Genomic DNA, 25,158 nt, shown 5'->3' with positions numbered 1-25,158 from the left:
TTATAAGAAGGTATGACGGTCGTGTCTAGGAGAACTGCAGTTCAGTGGCGTCCCCGGCTGGTCATGGCCATTCCCAAAAGCCTTTGAAGGGCCTTTTCATTTCCTCTCTGTCTGTCACAGGGGGACTTTTAGTGCAGCTAGCAAACTCATTGTCATGCCACTCTGCCTCCAGCCAACAGGGACATTTTTAGGATCAGTGTATTAAAGCATTCTTGGGATATAGACAATGAGGTCATTTAATTGATGTCGTGAAGTTGAGTGTTTTATTGAATCCTGCTGACCATCCCTTTTGGAAATCACAACAGACTGCAGCTGAGATACAGACTTGACTGTCTGGCAGTATTTCGGTCGCTGAGTGTCGCTGAGTTGGTCTCGGTGCAGGTGCAGGTGGTGATAGTTGTGTCTCCGTGGAACTCATTGTCCAAACCTCGTTTCTGTATGTAGTTTTGTTTCAGCCGCAAGAGTCAAAGTCTTATTATACTGAGGATATTCTTATTTCATTTCTTAATCACTATTTTTCCCACATTCTGTGTACGATTTTGCCCTGAGTTGTCCCTTTCTGATGTTTCCAGGATGTTCACCATGGTAATGGCACCCAGCAGGCCTTCTATGCAGACCCTAGTGTTCTCTACCTGTCTCTGCATCGCTACGATGATGGGAACTTCTTCCCTGGCAGTGGAGCACCTGACGAGGTGGGAATCAGCACCTGACTGTCTCTCTGTCCACCTTTTGGAATTTATGAAGAGTCAGTTGTGCATTTGTGTGTGTGTGTGTGTGTGTGTGTGTGTGTGTGTGTGTGTGTGTGTGTGTGTGTTTTGCAGGTGGGCAGTGGCGCAGGTGTAGGCTTCAATGTGAACATGGCCTTTACTGGAGGACTGGAACCTCCTATAGGTGATGCAGAGTACTTGGCTGCATTTAGGTAAGACAGTGATATCACCTGCTGCTTCAGAGAAATCTGTCACTTGTACATTTAATTCCTTGTCAGGCAAAATATCTGACATGAAAATGTCTTAGAGGGAAAGCTATGCAGTGCACAGTTTGATGAATGATGTTTTGGGGGCTGTTGAGTAGGTAGGGAACTCCTCCTCATGCCAGGCCTGATTTCCATTAGGTCCACACACACACACACACACACACACACACACACACACACACACACACTCACACTCACACTCACACTCACACACACACACACACACACACACACACATACACACCCTCACACATGTAAAACATACACACATTGCTTGAAAGGCCGGTAAGCACACCGGTATGGACTCACCACCACCATGAACATGTCTCATACACGTGTCTGGTTCATGCAGCTGGTAAGGAGCAGGTCTGGATTGGTTCCAGCACCCTTTGAAGATGAACCTGTGTTTGCGACCGTGCGTCCATCTGGCCTGAGCCAAACCCATCAATCTGACAGGCCACTGTCTTCTCGCAGCTTTTAGCACGCAACCACCGGAAGCACACCTTAGCCCGTTAATGCACCCCAGACCCCTGTGTGCTCCAACTCTCCCCACTGTTCTTCACCCTCTTTCCACACGAGTGCTCTGATGACAACCACCTAATATATAATATATCATTCTGCAGACATTATTTATTATCCATCACTGAAGCCAATAGCGAGTGCAGTATGCCTCACTCTTAAGTTGCTGTTTTCTCCATCTATATTGATACACAGAGCAGTGTATTATTCACATGAATGAAATACGACTGATCAGGAACACACATAAAAACGAAAAACTGCGTACAGTATCGAATGAACTTTCAACAAAGGTCATCGGCTGGAACTGAACCAGTGACAGTTGCAACCATGTGGCATGTGCAGTAACCACTGGGCTACCAAGACTCTCCACTGTACTGTTGCCTTTAACTAGAAATTGCTGAAATCAATGTCTGATCTAGCTGTGAGATCAGGCTTAAAGAGTATTAAAAAAAAACATGATTTATTCCAAACTCCGGGTGGTGAAGGCTGCTGTCTTTACTGCTATTCATTTAATATTTAAGCCTGTCTTTAACCTCCACGTTGCTGATCTCAAGTCAGTTTTAGGCATGGCACTGAATTCATTTAAATGACGTGTAATCTCATCTTTTCATCTGGTGTCTAATTATTTCTCCCTGTTATAATTCCTAGTTTGTTAACACCTTGCAAGAAAGTGTTCAGAGGTCTTGACTGCCTCCTTGTTGCTATGATTGCACATTTTAGAACAGTGGATGATGATAACTTTCACAGGGACTTCTTAACAGGTGTCCATTATCAGGAGTTAATGAACCCCCTGCAGCCAATCAGAATCAAGTATTCACTCAGACCATGGTATAATGTATAGTATACTGAGTTTCATGTTTAGTGTTGGTGGAGTGCACCTTTGACTCATGTAAGTTGGACATGTTCCATCTGTGTTTAAGCCAATCAGTGCATTCCTTATTTTAATCAGTCGCTCACTGTGCTTTAACATAAAAAACTAAAACCCTTTTATTATACAGTAGTTTTGCTATGTGTGTGTTTGTTCACGGATGTGAACATGCATGAGGAGAGGCTTGTGCTAGGTCATTAAATCAGTATTCTTTATATTATGGAAAAGATCCAAAGATATAAAATGAAGCAGAACAAGAGTTTGGGTGTGTATCACCTCAGACCCTGACGCCATTAATCCCCCAAGGCTGTAGCAGCATTGGACAATTCATAGGTCCCACAGGACAGCGGCAAACCTGTATCACAGCTCATAGATCTACCACACACATGCCTATACCACGCTTGTGCACATGCACACTCAAAGTAACACAGTTGCAGATGCAGAACAGTCATTTGTTATGTACATGCAAATGCACAAGCTGCACACAGGCTCATAGAAATGCAGAAGGGCTTGGCTCAAACTAACATGAAGGTGCATGAATATGCACAAAAACACAGAGACAGACACACAAACACTCACACCTGCAGCTTTTACATTCAGCGTGCTTACACATTTGCAACCACATGCAGACAGACACGTGCGTGGACACCTGATACACACAGCCTCTCTCTTCCAGCCTCATTGTTTATCTGTGTGTTGTGGTCCTCTCCTTCCTCCTCCTCAGGAGGGGATGCGTGCCTTGCAGCCGGCACCTTCCCATTCCTTGGCTGGCCTGTGCCACGTTGCATTTGCAGGGGATCAAGTCTGAGCCTCCAGAAAGCACAAAGAAAAAAGATAAGAAAATTGGCCCTAATGAAAACCAGAAGCACCGTCTCTCTCTCTCTCTCGCTCTCTCCTCCTCCTCCTTTCACTCCCTCCTCTGCCATGAACTTGGAAAGACGAGAGAGGAGGAGAATTAAACTTAATTCAAACCAGCTCTCCGCAGGGCCAGATGAGAGGGCTTTGAAGTGTAAGTGTGCGTGTGTGAGTTTTTCGCTCTCTTATTCTCTCTCTCCTCTCTTGCTCTCCTCTATTTTTTTATGAACGGAGAGGGAAAGCCTTGAAGCTCTGCACTTTAACCATTTGTTGACTGCTTTCATGAGCACTGCTCCCTCTAAAGGACAGAGTGTATTTTCTTCTGCAGTGGGCCTCACCTGGCCCTTTACTGCAAGTTGAATTTCTCCAGTGTTAACGGCTCATAATTTGGAGGCTTTTTAATACTTTCTAATCATTAAAACCCTGGGAATTAGCTGATAATGGTGATAATCTCTGGTAAATACTGGCAGATTGTATCTTGCAGTAGTAACTAGTTAATTCTGCTGTCTATTAATAAGACAAATCTGAAAACTATCTATATCTGCAGCCTGTGGTCCACCATCAATGTCACATTTCATCCCTTTGCCCCCCATGTTAGAAACCTGGAGTACATAAAATTGGAAGGTATGATCAACATGCGGAAATTAGGGACTGGAGTAATTACACAGAGATGAGTAGTCCTGAGAGTTTTCCTTTGTTCACAAGGAAAAATTCACACCAAGACCTTATGCTGCATTCACATTAATTATGTGTGAGTACATTTGTGTGCACTTGAAACTATGTTGGATGATTATTGCTGAAAAGTGGATGCACTCAGCGGGATCAAAAGAGGGATATTTAGTGAGCGCGAATGCAAAAGCAGCCCTTTGTAAGGTTTAGCTTGTTGAAGTTAGTAGTCTGTAGAGTAAAGTCGATGTTATGAGGGTTTGATGGGCAAAGAGAGAGATGTTGAGTGTGCACAGAGGCAGAGATAGTGGTCAGCATGTACACGTCACAGCTTCTCTCCCAAATGCAGTATTTCACTCTTAAATCCAAACACAGTATCAAACACTGCGAAGCATCATTATTTATTCAAATTAGATCTGTCATCCTACATACAATGTGCTTCATACAACATCTGATGACGACTTAAAGGGAACTCCACCAGTTTTACACATCAAGATCAGTTCACCCATCATAGGGAAGACTTCTCAGCCTGTGAAAAAGGTTCACTGGCTGTAAGCCCTTTGGCGGAGTTTTCTAAAGTCTGGGAAAGGATAAGTGCAAGATCCAGTGTTTTTGGAGCTCAACCTCTGCTCTAAAGCCCCATCTTTATGAATGGCAGAATTAAACTGCTGGCATTTAATGACCACCCAACAATCCCACAAACACAGGTCCAAGCCCAGCGTTCCACAGCTGATAGTTTGACACATGCACCTGTTGCTAGGTAAACCAAACAATACAAAACAAAAGTTTACACCACATGCTTACCCAAGTAATTCCACTCACAGCAAGATCCAGCCATGAGAGAGCCAGCAGTGGTGGAGATCGCAGCGTCTTCGCTCAGGATGTCCCATAGCTTACAGCTCAGTCGTAAACTCAACCCTCCCTTAATTAACAGAAAAGCTTTTTCATCTCCGCATACATAGCCTCTGATTCACGCACAATTAGCCTTCCCCAAAACCACTAGCTTCCCTTCATGCCAGTCTGCTAATTGATTACTGTGGGTTTTTATTTCCTTAAATGTCAGGATATTATTGCAGGGGTTGGGGGTTGGAACTGATGACACCAGCAGTTTTTCATCATCGTGACCAGAACCGTCTCTGTCTGTGTTCAAGGTTGGTGGAGGGGGGGCAGGGGAGCCCTCAGTAGTTTAAGTGTCCTTGGCGGTCCAGGTTTCCCCCTGCGCCGTGTGTCAGCCCACATGCTCGCCTGTGGCCAGCTCCCTGTAGTGTGGGGTCTTTTATGACCCAAATGTTAATGGGCCAAGGCTGTGTGTGTATGTAAGTTTGTGAGTGGGCGGGGAAAGACGGAGGAAACCTGCGAACACATGCGACAAACTCTGAAACGAGAGCTGGAAAATATTAACGTCCTTAAGCAGAGTCGTTCTTCATTTTACATAATTCTCTAGTTTGTTGTTGAATGCTGTCTGATTAAAAACTTGTCAACAGATCATGTTTTTCAGGCACATTTTCACTTGCCGTAATGCCGACTGTTCATTCATGTCCTTACTCACTCAGTCTTGGTCCATGATTTCTTTCTAGACTCCTCCCTCACAGGCATCGCCCTCTTTCATTTTCTCTCTCTCTCTATCTTTTTCTCTCTTGCTCAGACTTTTATCTTCCATCCTCTTCCTTCATCTTTACATGACGTTTTCCTCCGAGATTGTGCCAGATGCACGCTAACACACAGTGACGCACGCACTCTGTGTATCCTTGCTGTCTGGGACTACCAAAAGGCTCCTAATACTACCTCCCACCTCTCCCTCAGACAGCTGTGTGTACGTATGTGTGTTGTGTTGTGGTGGGGGGTGTGGTGTGCGCAGTTAAAGGTTATAATTTGGTGGTGAACAAGAGATGGAAAAACCGGTGGCCTGCGGAGTTCAGGGCACGCTGCTTGCCCACAGCCAGCAAACCAGCACCGTGTTCCTGAGGTCGGCAAAGTACAGAGGACCTACGACGGAACCCTGTGGTACTCTGTCAATCGCAGACCTCACCAAAACACAGTTTCCCAAATATCCCAGACCCCCAAAAATTCCTGTGTAGAACCTGAATCAGAGGGAACCACTTGTTTTGCCATCTGGGAAGTCCAACTATTTATGAACTGAGTGAGACATCCTAAATCATTCTAAACCACGTTACCATGACACATTATACTTTTTATATGAAGTCGACTAAGCCGCTGATGTGCCAACCCTAGTATTATAGACCACTTCAGTGATTAATTACTGATTCCTAATTTATAGATACCATTGCAGACGCTCTAACCAAAACCAAACTCGGAGTTTGAATTCATTTTTCTTTAAGCCATTTGCGCATTACCTGTTGTATAATTGGATTCATTTATTTAAATAAAAGCGAGTTGTCTCCAGCTACCAGAGAAAATGAAACAAAGCTTATAAATTCAAACAAGTGTAATCTGATCTAATATAATCTAATCATCCTGTGCAGAACTTTTTTAGTATTAAACACCCATCCTGCATGCTGTTTTTTTCAAATGGGGTCACCATTGAAACCGGATTGGATTTTCCAGCCACAGCTTGCAGTGAATCATTATACAGCACTGCACTGTTGATTGGATTTATGTGTATGACACATTACACACAAGTACCTCCTCCCTACCAGCTGTGTGTTAGATGAAGGTTGTACACAAACAGCCCTCATTCACCACACCCATCCAGTGTTAGAATTATCCTGCATACTTAACACACATACACACATGCAATTATAACTGTCCTTCCGCCTCTCCTTTTTACTTAAGGATGTTGAAGTGTAATGCTGCCTCCAAATTTCCAAACTTTCCACTTCAAAAAGTGCATGCTGTAATTTCCTCTGCCACACACATACTGTACATACAAACTCATTAGGTGGATGTTTGCTTTGAAAACCATGAAAGGGAGAGAAAAGCTGTAAAAGAGTTGAAAAATATAGCAGCCATTATGCAGCAAAATGAACTGTAGCATCTCCAGCTTGTTTACACCACATACCACAGCCATCATCAGAACGACTGTAAGCACACTAAAGGCAGATCTCCATATATATAATTTAGTACTACTCCTCTTTTAACCATCAGAGGTGACAGAGTTCAGATCAGATTTCACCCTGTTGCCCTCAGTGCTCCAGTTCTTATACCTCTTGAATCTCACTGTATGTTTATCTGTGAGCGTTACATCCTTTAACGCTGTTACATCTAATGTAATATGTTATCTTCCAAAATTGGTATTTTGAAATCTTGAAACACTGGCTCGTCAGACTCAGTGGTTTTGATTGTACTTTGGTGGGTGGAGTAGGTTGAGGAGCAATTTCTTATCTGGGAATGTACGTTTAATGTGTTTCGGAGAAATACAGCATACTTTTTTGATTGGCCTGATTCAGGAAGATGTGACTCAGCAGGGCAGGTTGGGATGGAGACACCCCCTCAGCCAGCAGGAGAAGATTTAAGCTCACTTATCACCAAGTTTTCCGTGCTGTGTTTTTAGCATACTGAATCTATAAACTACCTCTGCTGTCTGGGCTTCCTGTGGAGGGCAGCAAGCCAAAAACCAAATACTCATATGCACTAAAGTATCCTATATATGGCTTATGTATATTGTTGACATTTTTTTTCCTGTTGCATTCTCTAGGACGGTGGTTATGCCTATTGCCAACGAGTTTGCCCCGGATGTGGTTCTGGTATCTTCAGGCTTTGATGCGGTAGACGGACATGCCTCACCCCTGGGAGGATACAAACTGACAGCCAAATGTAAGTACAGACCACAGCTACCCAGTTAATTACTCTCTTTTTTATGCCATAGATAAAAAAAAGAAAACTTAAAATAACTTTTAATGATGCCTACACATTTTAATGCATGTCCTCCACAGTCTTGTAATTTATATTTTCTGGCTGTGCACCGCAACACAATTTTTGATAGCAGGAAAGCGGGACAGACACACACTCCGGCGCTCAAACACGCGTCTCGTGCTCACTTTGTGCGTGTGACTTGTGTATTCAGATCGAGAACCTTGGCGTGCCAACAAAGAGCTTTTCTTAAACCACCCTGCAGAACCCAAATAAGAGCAGGGGTCCTGGTTGTGAAGGGGGTGATATGGGTGGTTTAGAGAGGATTGCAGGAAGAGGGGATATGGGTAGAATTGAGGGTAGAAGAAAGTATGGTTGAATGCATATATTAAAACTGCCCTCCTCCTGGAAGAAAAAGATCAAAGGCTGTGACCAAGCCTAAACGCAAAGCCGCATTTATTGAAATTAAACCTGGCTCATATTATGGCTTGTTTTTTGCCCCCCAGTAAATCCCCAGTGCACTCTCTTTTTTCTCTTCCTCTCTCTGATGCAGTCACCCCCTTCCTCATCCATGCCCAAACCTCCCTTTTCTGTCTTTTTTCTTTGATCGATATCCAAAGAGGAAGTTAGAGCTTGAACGTCAGTGCTCCCCCATCTTATTCTTTTTCTCTTTCACCCTCCCTCTCTTTCTCTGCCTTTTCTTTCCTGTCATTTCCTGTGTGTCCAGGCTTTGGCTACCTGACCAGGCAGCTGATGGGTCTGGCAGGCGGTCGGGTGGTTCTAGCCCTGGAGGGGGGTCACGACCTCACTGCCATATGTGATGCCTCCGAAGCCTGCGTCTCTGCTCTGCTTGGCAATGAGGTAAGAGGAGAAGGGATAAATTACCGTCAAAGTATCCTCATACATCACTATCAAAATAACCTTGAGCCAGGCATTACGATTTGACATACGCAATGGAATTGAAGTAACTAGTGTGAGATTAAATATGGGCCGAGGTTTGTGGTGGGAGCTTTGCACATTCGCCACAAATACAATATAGAAAATATGATCTGCTTAGTCCCAGTGACATAAATTGACATATAAGTGTAATGCTGAATTCTTTTTATTTTGCAAAGTTCACATTAATACCAATAATATGGTAAGTAAAGAGAAGTGTGTACATTTAGAGTTCTGTTCTAATTAATGCATTGATGAGAGTCTTTAGTAGCATCATTAGTATAGATTGTATGTTCAATTGCGTTGAAGTGAACACGCAGGACCTCAAGCAGATGAAGAGCCTTTGTATTTGTGCTGTCAGTGAAAAACTTTCAGAATGCAGTTGCACACAACTTGTTTCTAATTCTTATTCCTGGCTGCATTTCATTCGAAATCACCACGCCTCAAATAAGAGAGCTTGAAATTTTACTAACAGATTTTCCTGATTCCCTCTGAAGCTAGAACACGCAACCCCTTTTCGTGAATCTTTACCTCTCAGGCAACTTTTTGATTGGATGACTCACATGAAAGGTGATTCAACAGAGCTCACCTGGTCGAGTGCGTTCCATGTATCAACATATCATGTATTCTATTTCTGAAATATGGTGGAACATTTCCTGCATGGGGTCATGTGTGAATGAGAGCAGGGATCAATATTCAGGGAAATCTGTGCTGCCAATTACCCCCCCCCCCACCTTAAGACCTGCTAACACTGACTCCACTAATGTGTTTGAATTCACGACTTGTTTACAGTGTGCAGATCACGAAAAAATATTACTTGTCTAGCAAACACGTTGAATATTAAATACAAGAACATTATGCACATTTGCCCAAAATGTCTTCCAGCATGTACACAAACATACAGCCTTGCCCCATCTTCTTCTTCTCCTGCTGCTGAGTTTTATGCCCGTTAGCACACAGAAGCGGCATCTGCCAAACTTTCCTTTGCCCCATCTATTCCAGCATTGCCGTTGCATGTGTGAAAGCGTGCAAGATGGAAATGTTCCTGAATGTATCTGCATGTGTTCAAAGTGAAAATCCCAGCAGTACCTGAATGGTTATCTCAGTAATTTACAGAAAACTATGTGAAAGAGGCTAAAATAAAGCAGAAATGTGAAAATGCAGGTAATTTAAACAAATGTTGTCGTGAAGGAGCGCTTCAGCAAATTACTTTAACCAAAAAAAACATACATTTGCAAGCTAAAGGTTTGATGGCCACCTTACATAAATACATGAAATTGAAAATACAGAACAAGCTTGAACATTCCTCTGACAAAAGTGCTCTTTTATCTTGGCCAAAACCATTTTCCCTCCATGTCCTCTTACGCTCTCTGCAGCGCTCAGAGGAAATAAACACCGCACACACACGCTACACGCAGACAGACACACGCACAAACACGTCAGGGGGAGAGGATTTCCAGGCAGAAGGTTAATTGTGGGAGTGTGTAGGTTGGGCCGTGGAACTGAACAAACATCAGCGCTCTGTGATTCATGGCGCACAACAGAATAGCAACTCCTCCAAGCCGCCCACTCCTTTCTTCCAGCTAATGGAGAGGCTGGAGTGCTTTTTTGGACGAGCTGCTCAGTCTGATTTTCTCCCCCGACATTGTGCATCCAAGATATCTCAGTGCTTTTGTTTTTAAAGGACTACTGAATTGTGGCACAGAGATTATTTAGCTTCATGCAAAGGGAAGAGGGTGTGACTGGTAGCTTGTTTGTGAGGTTGTGTATAATGAGACAAGAGCACTTGTCTCCGTGGTTCAGAACTGGTGTTGTGTATCCAGATACTGTATGTCCAGGCTGCAGCTCAAGCCAGCTTGTAGTTCGTGCCTGGCCTCAGAGCGTGTCTCCAAAGTCCACTGGTAATCTGTTTTGTTCACAGTCCACAAAAATAAAGCGAGCGAATCTACGGGCTGAATCGTCCACCAGCCCAACATTTAGAATGTTTTTTATAATCAGATGATCTGCTTAACGAGGTGGCTTAAGCAGAGGAAAGCACAAGGAAGACTTTGTTCTTCTCCAAGGCTGAAGTTGATGCTGACTTCAGGGCTTACCCACGTCACTGTCACCCAGATGCTGGGAAGCTTCAGGATATTGTGGAGCTGCAGCATTTATTCATGGGCAAACTGTAACTTACATTCTACATTTACTGCCACTACTTCACTGCTAACCTTCCTCTCTCTTCCCATCCCCAACACCTGTCTACCCTGAGCTCAGCCACCGTCTGCCACTCACTAACCACGTACTCGCCACGCAAACACACACTCGATGCACCGCCCTGTTCCTTAAAGGAGCCCCACTGTTCTGATAACAATAGGCTATAGGAAGGAAAAGTAAAGAGAGGACCAATCAGCGTCCTGCGAGGAACCTCTGGTCCTACATCATCACATGGTTCGTTGATCTGATTCGTAGAAGTTGGCCCGTGACTTTGATAGACAGATGGTTCATCCAGACACATGCCAAGTATTTTCTGAAAGTGCCTGAACTTTCCCAAACAGTTGCCAAGGATGTCTTCCAAGATGCTTCTGTGTGACACACATCTAGCGTGTCAGGTTAGTGAATGGGCTCAAATGAGGAAAAAATAGAAAATTATAGGAGTATCCCGTAAGACGTCCCAGGACATCACCCAACCCTCGTTGTGCTGTCCCTTGAGTACTTGGATCTCTCTGCCTCCTCATTGTGTTTTGTATGAGTTCATAACTATATTTAAAGCTGTCCAGTTGTGATCACACAACACGCACTTTAGTGTTCAAGTTTCAGTTTTGGTGTTTCAGTTCAGTTCAATGCGAATGGTCGATGCAAATTTTGCTGACATGTTTGAGCAGTGCGCACACCATGAAGCCAATTTTCAAATTCCCTCTTTAGAGAAATAATGATGAAGTAGTGCATTAACTTTGTGTATTTTGAATAACTCACATACCATCAAATGTTGCTACAGGCCTAGCCACAAGCACAGAGTGTTAGTAGCCATTGGAATGACTACTGTACCTGCTAAAGCCATTATCTTCTGCCCACTGAGACATCCAGAATAGTTATACTCATGCATATGGGTCTACAGTTCTCATTAGGTATGTATAGTACCTTACAAAGGAGTAGTTAAAGATTGTTGCATCAATAAGTTGTATCGATAAATTAAAACAATTGTTGTATTCAGTCGAATTTATGGATAAAAATGATTAGATTTCAGTCTTACACTCAAAACAAACTATGCTTGTATAAATGAAAGTGATCAATTCAATAGGTACTTTACTTTGGCTCTGAATCTGTGTTTGCCTTGTTGAGGGTGGTATCTGCACATCCCTAGGCCCCTTGCTCCAGCCTTGCAGACAACTCGAGCTATAAATGAGTTCTTGGAATCGTAAAAAACAGCATGGCCTTGTTCCATGTGGATCTTGGAGTCGGAGCAAAACAAACAGAACAATAACACGGGATCACATTAATAAGAATAGGTCACTGCAACCAATCAGTCCACCGTCCTGTGGAACATGAAGACATTGACCACAGCAGATAGATGAACTGTGCAGCAACTTTAAGATGACACTGGACAGACTGGGGCTTAGTTAAAGCACTGTGGAACATGCCGACACTGCTATTAACCCTTGGATATTTCTTCTTAAGGGGAAAGCACTGCTATATGCCAAATCTGCCAAAGAAAACTCACAAGGTTTCACATGAGAGGGGAAATACACAAACTAGAGGCTTAATCTATTAACCCAACTCTGTTTACCTGCTCTGCGCCCACCAGTGACTCAAGGTTACATAGAGTAACCGCCATTACTGCTGGTGCGGTTTCAGGAATTTGAGGACACTTCAGCAGGGCGGCTGCTTTTTGCTGTCATGGAGGTTTGCACTCAGAACTTACAGTTTGAACGACGCTCTCGTTACTCACAGCACCGCCCTGCTGCAAAACTAAGGAATTGGATCAGGGGGTTTGCTTCTTAGGTTTCAGCAGCCTGCAGAGTGTCGGCCTCAGCGGGATTTGGAGGAGGTCACTGGATGGATGCCACAGGGAGCTGAAAATTTGAAAATAGGCAGGAGGCAGGGAGCATCAATTGCCTGAGCCCTGCAGGACATCCTTCTCGACCGAGCACCCAGGGCCCCGTCAATGGTACACATCTGAAAATGGTTACCCTCACACCTCCTCCAGCAGGGTCAGCTTGGGCCAGGGGATCAGATAATAAAGGGAAATGGAGTAATCATTTGAAGTTGAGAGGAGGAAACTATTGTTATAAAGCAGCTGTACAGAGTACAGTACCTATGCAGGTCTTCAAAGTCTGGAAAGGTTTGGAATGAATTTTAATTGTATGCAGGTTTTTGGAAAACACTTGGGCATTGTACATAGAATACCTTACAAAAAAAATGATGTTGTTATCGATTTCTGATGCATAGAATTTCATATTAATTTAATTTGTTTATTTCATACAACATGCTTATTGAACATGAAAGGCATCATGACAGAAGCCTGATAGAGTTGTACAGGATTCCACATTAGCAGATGATGGTTTTGATAAAGTGATGAACAACACAATTGCGGATGCTGTTGACTTGCTAAGTGTATACCTAGAGTTCTCTTGACTTGCAGCAAGTGATGTCAGCTGTTTGAACAAAGGCAGATTATTCAGTTGTGTGCAGCTTTGATAACATAGCACAGAAAAAAAGAGGGGCTAAAGTGTCCCTGATCAGATCAAAATGGCAGGAAGCAAGTGTTTTTATCATAATCTCAGCAAAGGTCTCTGTAATGGACTTGGAATGTAGCTGGGAAAACGTCAGTGAGGAATTGAGCTGGAGGGAGAGATAAAAGGCCTGGCTTTGTTTTTTTTCTTCTTCATCTGCTGACAGAGTCTGGCAATGACCTCTGATGGCAAATGGAATCAGAAGAAGAAACGCAGGACTTAAGTGGGCGCTGTGGCCTCATCAACCAGGTTGAACAACAAAGCAAAACCGGGCAGCAAGTGTCCAACAGTCGGATTAATTCTGTACTTGTTTTAATGTGTCCAGTGAGCGGGTTATTTCTAGAGGATATATTTGAGTTTGTGCATGTGTCTGTTGGCTGACTGTGAATGGAGCGAATGAGTAGGCTCAGGCATGGGACCACAGCTGGATTAGCTGGTCAGCTGTGCTTTTGTTTATGAAGCTCCAAACTGCCTGAGGGTTTGTATTGTCTGGAAGTGTCCAGAACCCAAGACGTCACCGTATTTATTTAACTGTTGCATACACTGTAGCTTAAAGTGGCGACCTTGAAGATTTCAGGCCTGATTGATTTGGAGACACCTGTTGGGACTGTTGGCACCAGCACACTTGGTGTGATGCAACTGGTTACATAATTCTGGCAGCAAAATGAACTATTGTCATATTGATGAAGAACTGGCTGCAGTGTTTCGCACTGATGCATGGTCCCAAAATATGTCATGAATGACCATTGTCTTGCTTTATATAAATATTGCCATACCTTCATCAGCGGGCCTTTGTAGTAGCTCATTCAGCCATCAGTAGAACTTAACAGACCTTTGTTTTAATGAAAATCTTCAATAATAATTTTAAACCATAAAAGAGGGGTCGGATGATGCTGTATATGCCAGTAAGTGCTGCTGCCTGTTGTCTGATAGATGAGTACAGAAGAGTTTAAAATTCATTTAACACAGAATTGAAGCTGCAAAGCCTGCTGAATGCATTTTATAGTCAGTGAAGGGCAATATAAATGGTTAAGACCTACCTGCCCAGTCTTATTTATCATATACGTAATGGGAGCTTTTGTTGTTTGGCAGTCTAAAAAGGAAGAAAATTTGTGCGCCTTCGCACAGGAACCAAAACATAATAAAGGTGTTTCTTATATCCTCTTCGCCTCCTGTGTAGCTTGTACTTGCAGTGTTTTACTGCTTGCTAGTGTGAGAAATATATCTCTGCTTTTATTGGCAGTTTAAGACAGGCTTTGCTATAATGAGCATTAGGTTTCCTTTGAAAGCAGATCAAATTAGCTGGGAAAGAGAGGGATAAAAATTGCTGAATGGACCTTACAGGCTGTTTTATGCACCCCCATCACTGTAGTGTGTAGTCATGAAGTCTTTTTGGTTAAATAGCTCATGAATGATGCATTGGCGACTACGCTAGTCAACTCTGAACTCAGGACTAATTGATGATTGCTCGCAAACAGATGTTGGCCCAGTTCAAAACCGTGGTTGTTAGCAATTATATGATAAACAACAGGCTAATATGCTAATTGTTACCAGCTGTCAATGAGGTTATTCGGCGTGTTTACACTCCAGTTACAGTAAGACGCTCGACTTCACCTGTCCCCCCTTGGGTCTGACTATTCACCACCACCCGCAGACTACAAGGCAAACGTACACCCTTTTCCAAAAAAGGTCACCTTCTTTGCACAATACACATCGTTACCTTGTTCAGTTAGCATAACATAATCAACCGGTTTTAGTGACCGCCAACATATGCACACAGGCACAACAGTAAACAATGGATGCCTTGTGCACTTTTCTTTTGCTGAACAAGTGGATTTCCTCCTCTTTCCACTGTTTTGATTTCAGCCTCCCTCAGGAATGTTTTTACCGGGCACATTCCTCACTCTCAGCTCATGGCTTTCCATGGTGTCTCAGTTTTGTTGGCCAGGACCTAGCGTGTTGGACAGCAGTGTCACACAGAGGAAAAAGACCTCCTCAGAAAACCATCTTTAAAGGACATTTCCCTCGCTCTCTCTCTCAACGACCGCTGCACATCTGATGGTATGAAGATGCAGAGGTCGAGGAGCAGCCAGGCCCACAAACTTAAATAAACAGAAACTTTGCTGTGGCTGATGTGGCAGACGAATGTGTGCTTGTATATAGTGCACATGCATGTCTGTGTGTTCGCCATACCTGCAAGGTAGGGGCCCCTGGAGTACCCTGACAAGAGCCATTAAAGTTTATAAGCGTGAGGCCCAGCTGTCAATCAAGCTGACAGGCTGCCCCGGTCCAACCCTGCTCTTAGGTGAACCCCACGAAACCCCAGAGAACCCCTGACCCTGCTGTGACAGGGAGCTGGGCTAGTGTGGGTTGGGCAAGGCTGAACCGGCACTGGCTAGGGTTATGGTGAAAAGTTGGCGGCTGCAGCCTGAAGGCTGGAGAAGTAAGTTTTGACTGAAAGATTGATGGTTTAAGTCTCCAGATGGGCTGGGAACAGTTTGTGATGAGAGTGAAGAAGAAGTACTGCTGTCTGCCTCCTCAGCCACAAGAAGGGGCTGAAGTTCGGTAGAAGATGAGCTCCTTAGCCAACAGTTCAGGGCAGCTCCCAGGTGTGGTTGAGTGTAGCTCTGAATAAAAATAGCCCTGTTTTAAGAAGACTTAAGCTGCATTGGTGTGGGTGTGTTGCCTCACAATCATGAGGCAAACAGTAGAAATACACCATTCACATGAGAGAAAGAACTGTATTATTGTCAGTCTGAACACAACATAACACAGGGCAGTTTACATGTGGGCTCTCAGTGGTTTATAGAAACATCATCTATCATATCCGTTTTCTGAGTGCCATTGGTTTTGAATATCATATTACATGAAATGATCTGACATGTCTTGTTGTGGTAAATCGCACGTTATAGCAAGAACAGTCATTATGTGGGTGGACTTTCATGTTAATAGAACAACAGTCGAGGTCTTTTTGTTTTCCCGTTTGTTGCTGTTGCAAAGTGCAGAAAAAGGCTGCATTAGAGCGGCTACGTGGATGAACTGTACTACAGAGGCATTGATCAGAGTCACAGAACAAAATCTAGAGCTGGCCTGTTATGTCTTTTTAGCAAATGATGTAATTAAGCCTCCTCTTGCCAAATGGCAAATAAGCCAATGTAAATATTTGTGCACAAACTATATGTATGTGTGTGTCTAGGCATATGCGCCTCTGTCCATCCCTGAGTGCATGATGTAGCCTGTCGTGCCACAGCAGGATTAAAGTATCCCTCTCCCTCGATTGCCTCTTCCCTCGGCCCTCGCGGACCCCTCCCACACACTATTTGTTTTAATTAAAAGAAAACTTCCAGCCTTGGCGAAGCGAGCCCGACCGACGGTGACTTTTTTCTTCTTCTCTCCGACATTCTACTCCCAAATCTCCAGCCAAACCTTTTTTCCTTCTCTCTGTCTCCCTTTACATGTTTCTCAGTTGCTCCTTTATTCCGTCGGGTTATGATTGAGCAGAAAAGGGATGCATGTCGTCTGTGTTGGAATGTAGAGCTGAATGGGCCTGTTTGACAAAATAGGATGAGAAAGTGTCGTATGTGCAGTCAGCCAAAGGGGAAATTGAATCATTCCGGGTTGGGAAGGCACATTGGGGAATAGCCCTGTTTCCTCTGAATTGTGGCTTGGAGAGTTTCATAAGGCTTAGCTGCGCTCCCTGAGGTGTGTGTGTGCGCATGTGTGTGTGCTTCAGTGTTGGCATGAGTATTCGTGTATGTATGTCTCTGCGTGAGCGAGCGGTTTCCATGTATTTGCATCAGTTTACACTCGTCTGTGTTCTTAGCGTGGGACACAGTACAAAGCACACATTGTAGTTTGTGTCAAAGAGTAGCAAAGCTCTCGGTGAGTGGGAGGAGGTGTGCATCTGCAGGCCTATTTTCTATTGTGTCAGCAGCTCGAGCTTCTTCCCCACCTCTTGGAGTGATTCAACGCAGGGCTGTGGTCCACATTCAGAAGTGATCCTTTAAACCAGGAGGGAACCGCATTAGTTCAAGTCAGGTTTCTGCCGTGTTTTGGTGCAGCGTTTCTGAACACCTGTCAGTCATATTCATAAGAATACATATCCAGCCATACCCACTATATCGAGAGAAAAAAATGCCTGGAGACGTTTAATGCATTTGGCCGATGTTTCCAGTAGGCATCGGCTCAGCGCCAAGTTGTTTTGAACTTTCATTTCAGCACAAGTGGTTGAAATAATCTAGACGATGTGGCTAGTGGATACTGGAAATCGTGCAGTGCACTTTTTTTTCCCCCCAGTTTTTGGTATAAAAGTTACGCAGGAAATGTGTTTTGATGTTATTTTCTGTTTGTTTCAGTTGGATCCCCTTCCTGACGAGGTGCTGCAGCAGAGACCCAATGCCAACGCTGTCCACTCTATGGAGAAAGTCCTCGAAGCTCACAGTGAGTGGATTATTTACCTCCAGCCACAACGTGCGTCAGCATCGTTGTGATGTGCTCTGTCTAAATGAATGATGTCTGATTTAAGTGATTTTTAGTTTGCAAATCATTTTTATTTTGATATTCTGTGGATGTTTTGGTTATTCATATTCTAAAAGCTCAGTAAAACAAATAAGTCTGCAGCCAGCGGCCCATTGTGCACAGCAGCTGCTCTTATTGGACTTTCACCCTGTTCTGGTCCTTTGTAGGTAAATACTGGCGCTCGCTGCAGCGCTCCGCCTCCACACTCGGTTGCTCGTTGAGCGAAGCCCTGCAGCGTGATGCAGAGGAAGCAGAGACTGTCTCCGCTATGGCCTCATTGTCCGTTGCCAACAAGCACATCGGAAAGAGGTACTCGTTGAACTTCAGGTGTTCTGTTTTTTTGCACATAAATGACGTATAATGTGTGGTATTTGCTATCTTTGGGCAGAGCCAGGTGAGCTGCTTCCGCCCTGTCTTTGTGCTAAGCTAAGCCACCAGCTGGTGGCAGTAGTTTCATATTTACTGTACAGACATGAGAGTGGTATCAATCTTATCATCTATTTCTTGTCAAGAAATTAAATAAGCAAAATACAGTGTTGAAACACAGTGAATCAGACGCACTGTACTGTGAAAAGTAATGATGCCACTCTGTGATGACGCCACATATAATTAATATCTAACATCAGCTTTTAGTGTCTTGGACCTCATTGTTGTAGTTCTATGGCCTGCAGGGTTCAGTCTCTCATCACTTCCAGCTGCAGAAGGCAGCAAAAAAGCTCTGAAACAGCCACAGTGCACTACCTGCCTTGCATTAAAGAGCAGACAAACAATATTATAATATCACAACACTGTTTATGGTGATGTCTTTTTTTCTGCCCAGGGCTGAAGAGGAACCGATGGAAGAGGAAGCTCCTATGTAAAGAACCACCCCTCGCCTTTGACCACTGAGACCAGTCTTCATCTTTGACAGTGTCCTCAACCAGTCCGTGTCCAATTTAAACGCCACTCCTACGTGTCACCCCTGCCATGTCAAGATGGCGTGTTAACGTGGGAGAGAACGAGCAGAGGTGGCGCTCAGAGGAACACTGAAGATGAACGATGCATTCACTGATCAGCAGTGCACAGACTGATCAGCATAGATGTGTCGCTTTGTCTCTTCAAGACCTTGGATATAAGAGGATTGACTCAAGCATCCCACAATGACAACCTCGAGTGCCAGTGCTTTTAAAACACTAGACAACATGTGCTTTTTGAATGCCGGTCGGAACCATACGCAGACGATCTGTAGTCATCTTTTCGTACTCTCCTGTTCTCTCTCTGCTTTATCTCCACCGTCTCACTCATTCCTGCTCGTTTAAGATACCCTGATGAACGGAGCAAAGTGGTTGAACTTCCCACAGCTTTCCAACGTGGTTGAAGATTACAGATGAGGAAGGTCAACAGGTGTTCTGGTTCCAAACTGACTGACAGCGAAAGACTGTGCGTTTGTGCCTTTTTTTCCCCCAAACCTCGTGGATTTTCTGTTGAACTCTACTGAAAGAGCTTTGCCTTAAAAAACAGTTTTGGGAACGAGGCCTCTTCTCCCCAACCCCTTAAACATTTCGATCCTGGCAAGACATCCAATGCCTGCATGTTGTTGGCACATAGACTGGAGGACCTTGGCATGTTTACCTATAATTCTCTGCAAGCAGCCTGCTGTCTTTCCCTGTACCTCCATCTTTGCTTTTTCTCCCCCATTTTTAATAATCTCATCCTTGCAGGTAGTTCCCAGCCACAAGTTGAAGGTGGTTCATTTTAATGGAAGTTAAAGGTGGGATTAGTATTACTCAGTGCGTCCATGTTTCAGGTACGGTCCTGTAGCCAGGAAACTTCTTGGACAGACATCTAATTTCCCTGTTTTGTTAATCATCCATCACACAGTCTTTGGACTTTACGAGAAAGCTGGACAAAACCAAGGAATGATGAGAGCATGCAAACTTTTAATCATTACAAACAATAATTGAAGGTGATGAAATTACACTTCTGTGCAAAGGACTTGCAGCACTGTAAACGGCACCATAATGACACTTGGTCAGCAAAACAAAATGACAGGGGGAAAAGAGTTTAGATAAGAAATGAAGGCTACTTAAGTCATCAGTATAACTACATTTTTTAAGTGCCGCTACTAGTTGAAAGCTGCATTTTAACTATATTTTGTTCACGTTAAAGAGGCTGTCCGGTCCAAACCTTCAGCCACAACAGGTCAGTACAGACAAATGACTACAAGATGCTATAAATATCATAGAGAGCATGTGGAAAGAGTTCCATGCAGGCAGTAAGTAAAACAAAAGATATCACAGGTGACATGGAGAGGCGGGTGGAACGTGATAGAAAGAAAAGCCAGTACACATCATACACCTCACCCATCTGGGGCTGGGGGTTGCTGGAGCACCTTCTCCTCCCTGAGGTGTGTGTGCAGCCTCGTCAGGACCATCAATCAGCCTGTGGTCAGTGAAAACTCTCCTCAGTACTCACATAGGTGGGCCGTGCACCTGAATGCCTCACTGTGGCTACGGCCTCAATCAGTAGCATGCACTGCACCAGAGCAGCAGGAAAACTCTAATCCTGTTCATACCGTAAGTAGTTCTTAGACAACAATGAAGCCAAAGCCACAGACTTTCGTCTCGCATTGGAATCAGTCTCCTTTTTTGCAGAATAACGAGGGATAGAGAGGAATTAATCTCACATGGGCCAATTTGTTGAGCCAGCCCTCTCTTTAAGACAACTGTGTCTCTGTGGTAACAGTGACCGTACCACCTGGGATTTTCCAGTGCCGCACAGGCTCTCACAGCTGCTTTAACATCTTTAGCCCCTTGTTAAGCACATCTGCTCCCCAAATGTCAGGTGCTGTGAGGCAGGTGTGTGTGCATCTGTTCATGGGCTGTGAAGTGCAAGCTGCTCTTTATAAATATCCAACTGTATACACGTATTTTTATAGTTGTTTTTCTTTATTAATCGTCCTTTTCTCTTGACCAGTGACACAGCCAGTGGGATGAGCCCATGCATAATGAATATTCTTGCAGCTTTGAATAGCACATGTAGCTCACATTCCGCTCTGGATGCTGAATCCTCCTGTATAGCTGGGTTGGTTCTAAATATCTTAATATTTAAGACGATAAAAGTCAAAGATTGGTTGGTTTTAATATACTCTGAGCTTCATGAATTTGGGCTCTTTACCGACTCTGAACTTCACTGAAACTTAACTTGCTATCAGAGCCTGACCCTACTAGCTGGACTACACAACACACCAGCCACCAGCCTAGTTGTAGTAAATGTGTGTGATCATTTTGGCATGTAAACCACCATAAATACAAGCTCTTTTTTACCTTTGCGTGTCTGATGAAACACTCACCGTGTGCCGAGGTTAACTTCCTGTCTGTAACCAGCCTTCCAACTTGTGTTTGGTCCCTGCTGGGCAACTACCTTCTCTCACCTTTGCTTCATCTACAAGCTAATCACCTTTAATGTGTATTTTCAGTGAACAGGAAACAGAGTGCTGTGGTTTTTACTGTTGTTTACTGTACATAGGACGTCAGCCTCCTGAGTATTCCTGCCACACACGTTTGTCAATGACTACTTTTCTTTGTTTTTTCCTCTCATCTCTGTCTTCTTTCTTGCTGTGTCGCCCTTTCAGTGGACTCCAGTGACTTCTTTTTTGTACTTTTTTTTGTGTTTTCCTGTTATTTTGTTCCCTCTCTTTGTCTCTGTTACATTGAAAGCTGACATACTTCACAACAGTGAGGGTTTTTAGTGGACATGACGATGTTTTCTGGGTTTTTGTGGGAGGGTGGGGATGCAAACGTTTCTACTTTGTATAATGATGGACAATTGTGTATTTACTGTCTGTTCATAGTAGATTTATATATGAAAAGAAATGAGTATATTATATATACAGTATATATCTCTATACATAATGAAATACTATGACCTTGTTTTTGAAGTTGGTATTGAAAGTTGATACCTTTCATGGTTCTTACATACAGTCGGCTCTTTTTAGGGTGCTTCTGAAGGCACCATGTACTGTCCTTACAGTTACAGTTGGTTACGTGTTGAGTAGCATTTTACTGGTTGTCTTTTCTTTCAACACTGATGACTAGTTTTTGGCTTTATTCATCCCATTGGCACCATACCATACAGTGGGTGTGCCGCTGGCCTCTGCTCAGCCTCGCATTTTCATGCATCTGTACGCATCATTCCACACTTTTTTAATTTTATGTGTCTGACATTATTGTAGAAAAACACTAATCTTGGCTGTTTCCTGCTAAGTTTCAGTATTTTAAAAAATATGAGACTGAAATTCCAAATCTGGATTCTGCACATTTCAAAAAGACCAAAGTGGTGATCCATTTCTTCCACTTTCTTAAAGGTTTATAAGTTCATCCTCTCACAAGAAGAAAAAGACAAGAATAATGGGATGGGTGTATTTGAATTGGAACGTGGCCATGCTATCCCTCTACTTTAAATCCCTCTGATGGGCCTTACAAATGATCATCACTTATTTCCTTATCTGACCAAATGTCCTCAGTTTTAATTTAAATCAACATCCCTTTAAATTCATCTAGCTCACATGTGTACTCTCACTCATCTGTGATGCCTCTGAGTTTCAGTGTGGCCTGTTGTTCAGCAAGACTGTCCAGCATCCAAAAGATCACAGGTGGTTGACCCCTGCAGCAGCCCACGTCTGCCTGTCCTCACAGAACACCAAACATCCATGTCTTACACAAACACATTTAAGACAAACATAACTTTGATTACATTATTGTGTGATGATTGAAATTTTCCAAAATCTCAAGCAGACATGTAAGGGAGTCATTTTTCTCATTCTGACTGAATGTATCTGACCTCTGCTGGCAGAGTTACACTGCATCTCCCAGCAGAACTTGGCCAGAGAGGTCAGATTTAAGACTGCGTCATGCATGTGTCATCTACCGCTTTGTAAATTTACAAGAACAAAGGAAAACATGTGGGTGTGAATCAGAGCTGGCAGAAAATTGTCTGCCACAAAGTGGGTTTTACACCGAGTATCCCAAGAGATAAGTACTGTCTAAGCAGTGTTTGGCATCACATTTTTAGATTTATTGAATATTCTTTAAATTCATAACTGTGTGGAAGAAATGTGATATTTCTCTACATTCCCGTTATATCAAAGACCTACACAAATATCACTTTCCTGTATTTTTTTGTCATTTTGGAAAGATTTGTTTCCAGGAACATTTTTACATTACTGTGACACTTCATGCATACAGTGGTATTTGTGGTTGGAATATGAAAATGCTTATAGTCAGGCGATCCTGAAAGTCACCTTAAACTTGGATACGCCGACATCTCTGCGGATGTAAACTTGATGAGATGCTTTTCGGTAACCCAGCCCAGAACATTCCCAGAAACCTTTGCACAGCAGTGCCAGTCATGGGGTTTCTACTGCTGAAAGCTTTGGTTTCTCAAAAGGAGCCAAAACTAGCACTGTCTGGCTACTCTGGCCGTCTGTCTTCACTGTTAGTCTTAACACAATGTCCAGTAACAAAAAGAAAGCAGCGACATTCCTTTTCCATTCTCTTATAATTTCCATTTATTAGGAGGGGGCATATCTTTTGGTTTTAACCCTCATAGTTCAGTCCAGCCAGATCCAAATCTGTTTATTTAGGTGGCCTGGTCCGACTCCACTCCATTCCTCTTTTCTCTCTGCATGATCCATCTGTCCGCATGCACTGCCTACCTGCCCGTCTGTCTGTCCCGTACCACATAACCGCACAAGGGATCAAGCACTGAAGGACGTTAGTACTTTCACTGTATCCGAACTGTCTTATCTCTTTCACTGCTTTTTTTTTTTGTTTCAGCTGCAGAGGAGTTTGGTTGCTTTCCATGTTGTGCTTTTACCTGTGGGACATGGAATCATCAAACCTGGAAGACTTCAGTTGACTATTTTACAAAAAAGGAAAAAAAAAAGTATCTAGCACTTGTAACACAGACAATAGATTTTATTGTATTTATGTAGAAAAACAAATTGTTTTAGGGGGACGCTTTGTAAACTGCAACAACAGAATGGAAAACTTTTTTTTTATACCAGGCAAGATGTGACCTTGGTGGACTTTTGGGAAGACATTTTTGTTCTTTGTCACGTCTGGACTTATCAAAGGGCTCCATCCAGATGCCTGGTCATTGCTATGGTTGTCCATTCCACTAAATAAGCCAGTAATCGCTATGACCACTGTGGTTCAACAACAGTTCTAGGTTTACATATGTATAAAATGCGTATTCTTTTTTTATCAGTTATGTTTTCGACTTGTTCCACCATTGTTACAGAAATAGTACATTTTTCTCGGGAACCTTTGCTCTAACATGTCTTTGACATCACAATATAAAGTATTGTTTTGGAAAAACTGCAATGTCTGTTTTCATGTTAATTGTTAGTTGCTGGTTTCGATTGCAAAGAAAGGGCTTATTCACTGTCAGGCAAATGTCCTGCTGTCAGACATGAGGGCAGATGTTGAGGGGTGTGCATGCATCCTCACACACAATGAAAAACAGTGCAGATGAAAGTGCTCATAGATTTGTCACACAACCATTTAACGATCTGGTTATGCAGATACTTTGAGCTTTGCTGTCCTGCTGCTCAAGAGTTCTCCACCGATTCAGCATTGCAGTCCAATTATACTGTCACTCATAATGGAGTTTTTGTTTTTTTGAAGTATCAATCAATGCAGAACAATGACAGATATCTCTTTTATCGCATGCATTCTTCCTTGTCAAAACACAATGCTTATATTACCCACAATGCACCGTGACTGCTGTTGGGTTGGTTGGAGATGCAGATGTGTTACGCTAGTAGCAGCTAACATAGCCCTCAAGCTAGCCTCAAGCAGAGAGGAGTGGGCTGCAGATCACTTCTTTCTAACTCCACACAGATTTCTTCATTTCACCCAGACACAACTGATGAGATATCACTTGTCAGTTTATCAGTTTGTGCCAAACACTCTGGAGTTGGAAAAGGCTTTATGCGTCTCTGTCACATGCGCAGTTGTACTCCTGATGACCTTTAATCAGACCTTGTTGTGTGAAATTGGTGGAGTTCTTCTTTAAGACCAGAGGGAGGCAGCATTGAAGGAATGGCAACAAGGCCCCCACAGTAGCTTGGAGGGATTAGCCACCCATTTGGAAAGGTCAAAGGTCTGAGCTGGTGTCCAAATAAACAGCAGTGAATCCCTGTCGGTGGTGGAACTAACACTAAGACAACAGTCCAAAAGCAAACAAAGCCAATCCTGCCTTACCCACCCTCAAATAAACACACATTCCACCGCTGTCCTGACAAACTGAATTTAGAG

At 43.4% G+C, this 25,158-nt stretch overlaps 1 protein-coding gene across 3 annotated transcripts in view; it reads left to right on the top strand.

The window, feature by feature from the left end:
- hdac4 (histone deacetylase 4) overlaps positions 1–24,220 on the top strand; it is a 130,273-nt gene extending 106,053 nt beyond the window's left edge. For all 3 annotated transcript variants that reach the window (XM_070975415.1, XM_070975416.1, XM_070975417.1), the window contains 7 exons: positions 573–692; positions 822–919; positions 7,537–7,655; positions 8,419–8,552; positions 17,695–17,779; positions 18,025–18,166; positions 18,678–24,220. In XM_070975415.1, coding sequence (XP_070831516.1) covers positions 573–692; positions 822–919; positions 7,537–7,655; positions 8,419–8,552; positions 17,695–17,779; positions 18,025–18,166; positions 18,678–18,717 — 738 coding nt within the window. In that variant the 3' untranslated portion in view covers positions 18,718–24,220. The remainder of the gene's footprint in view (positions 1–572; positions 693–821; positions 920–7,536; positions 7,656–8,418; positions 8,553–17,694; positions 17,780–18,024; positions 18,167–18,677) is intronic.
- The last annotated feature ends 938 nt before the right edge of the window (positions 24,221–25,158 follow it).

Source organism: Chaetodon trifascialis, chromosome 12 (genome assembly GCF_039877785.1).
Source record: "Chaetodon trifascialis isolate fChaTrf1 chromosome 12, fChaTrf1.hap1, whole genome shotgun sequence".
NCBI lineage: Eukaryota > Metazoa > Chordata > Actinopteri > Chaetodontiformes > Chaetodontidae > Chaetodon > Chaetodon trifascialis.
The sequence above is the reverse complement of the archived record's forward strand: the minus strand, read 5'-3'. Positions and strand labels throughout refer to the sequence as shown.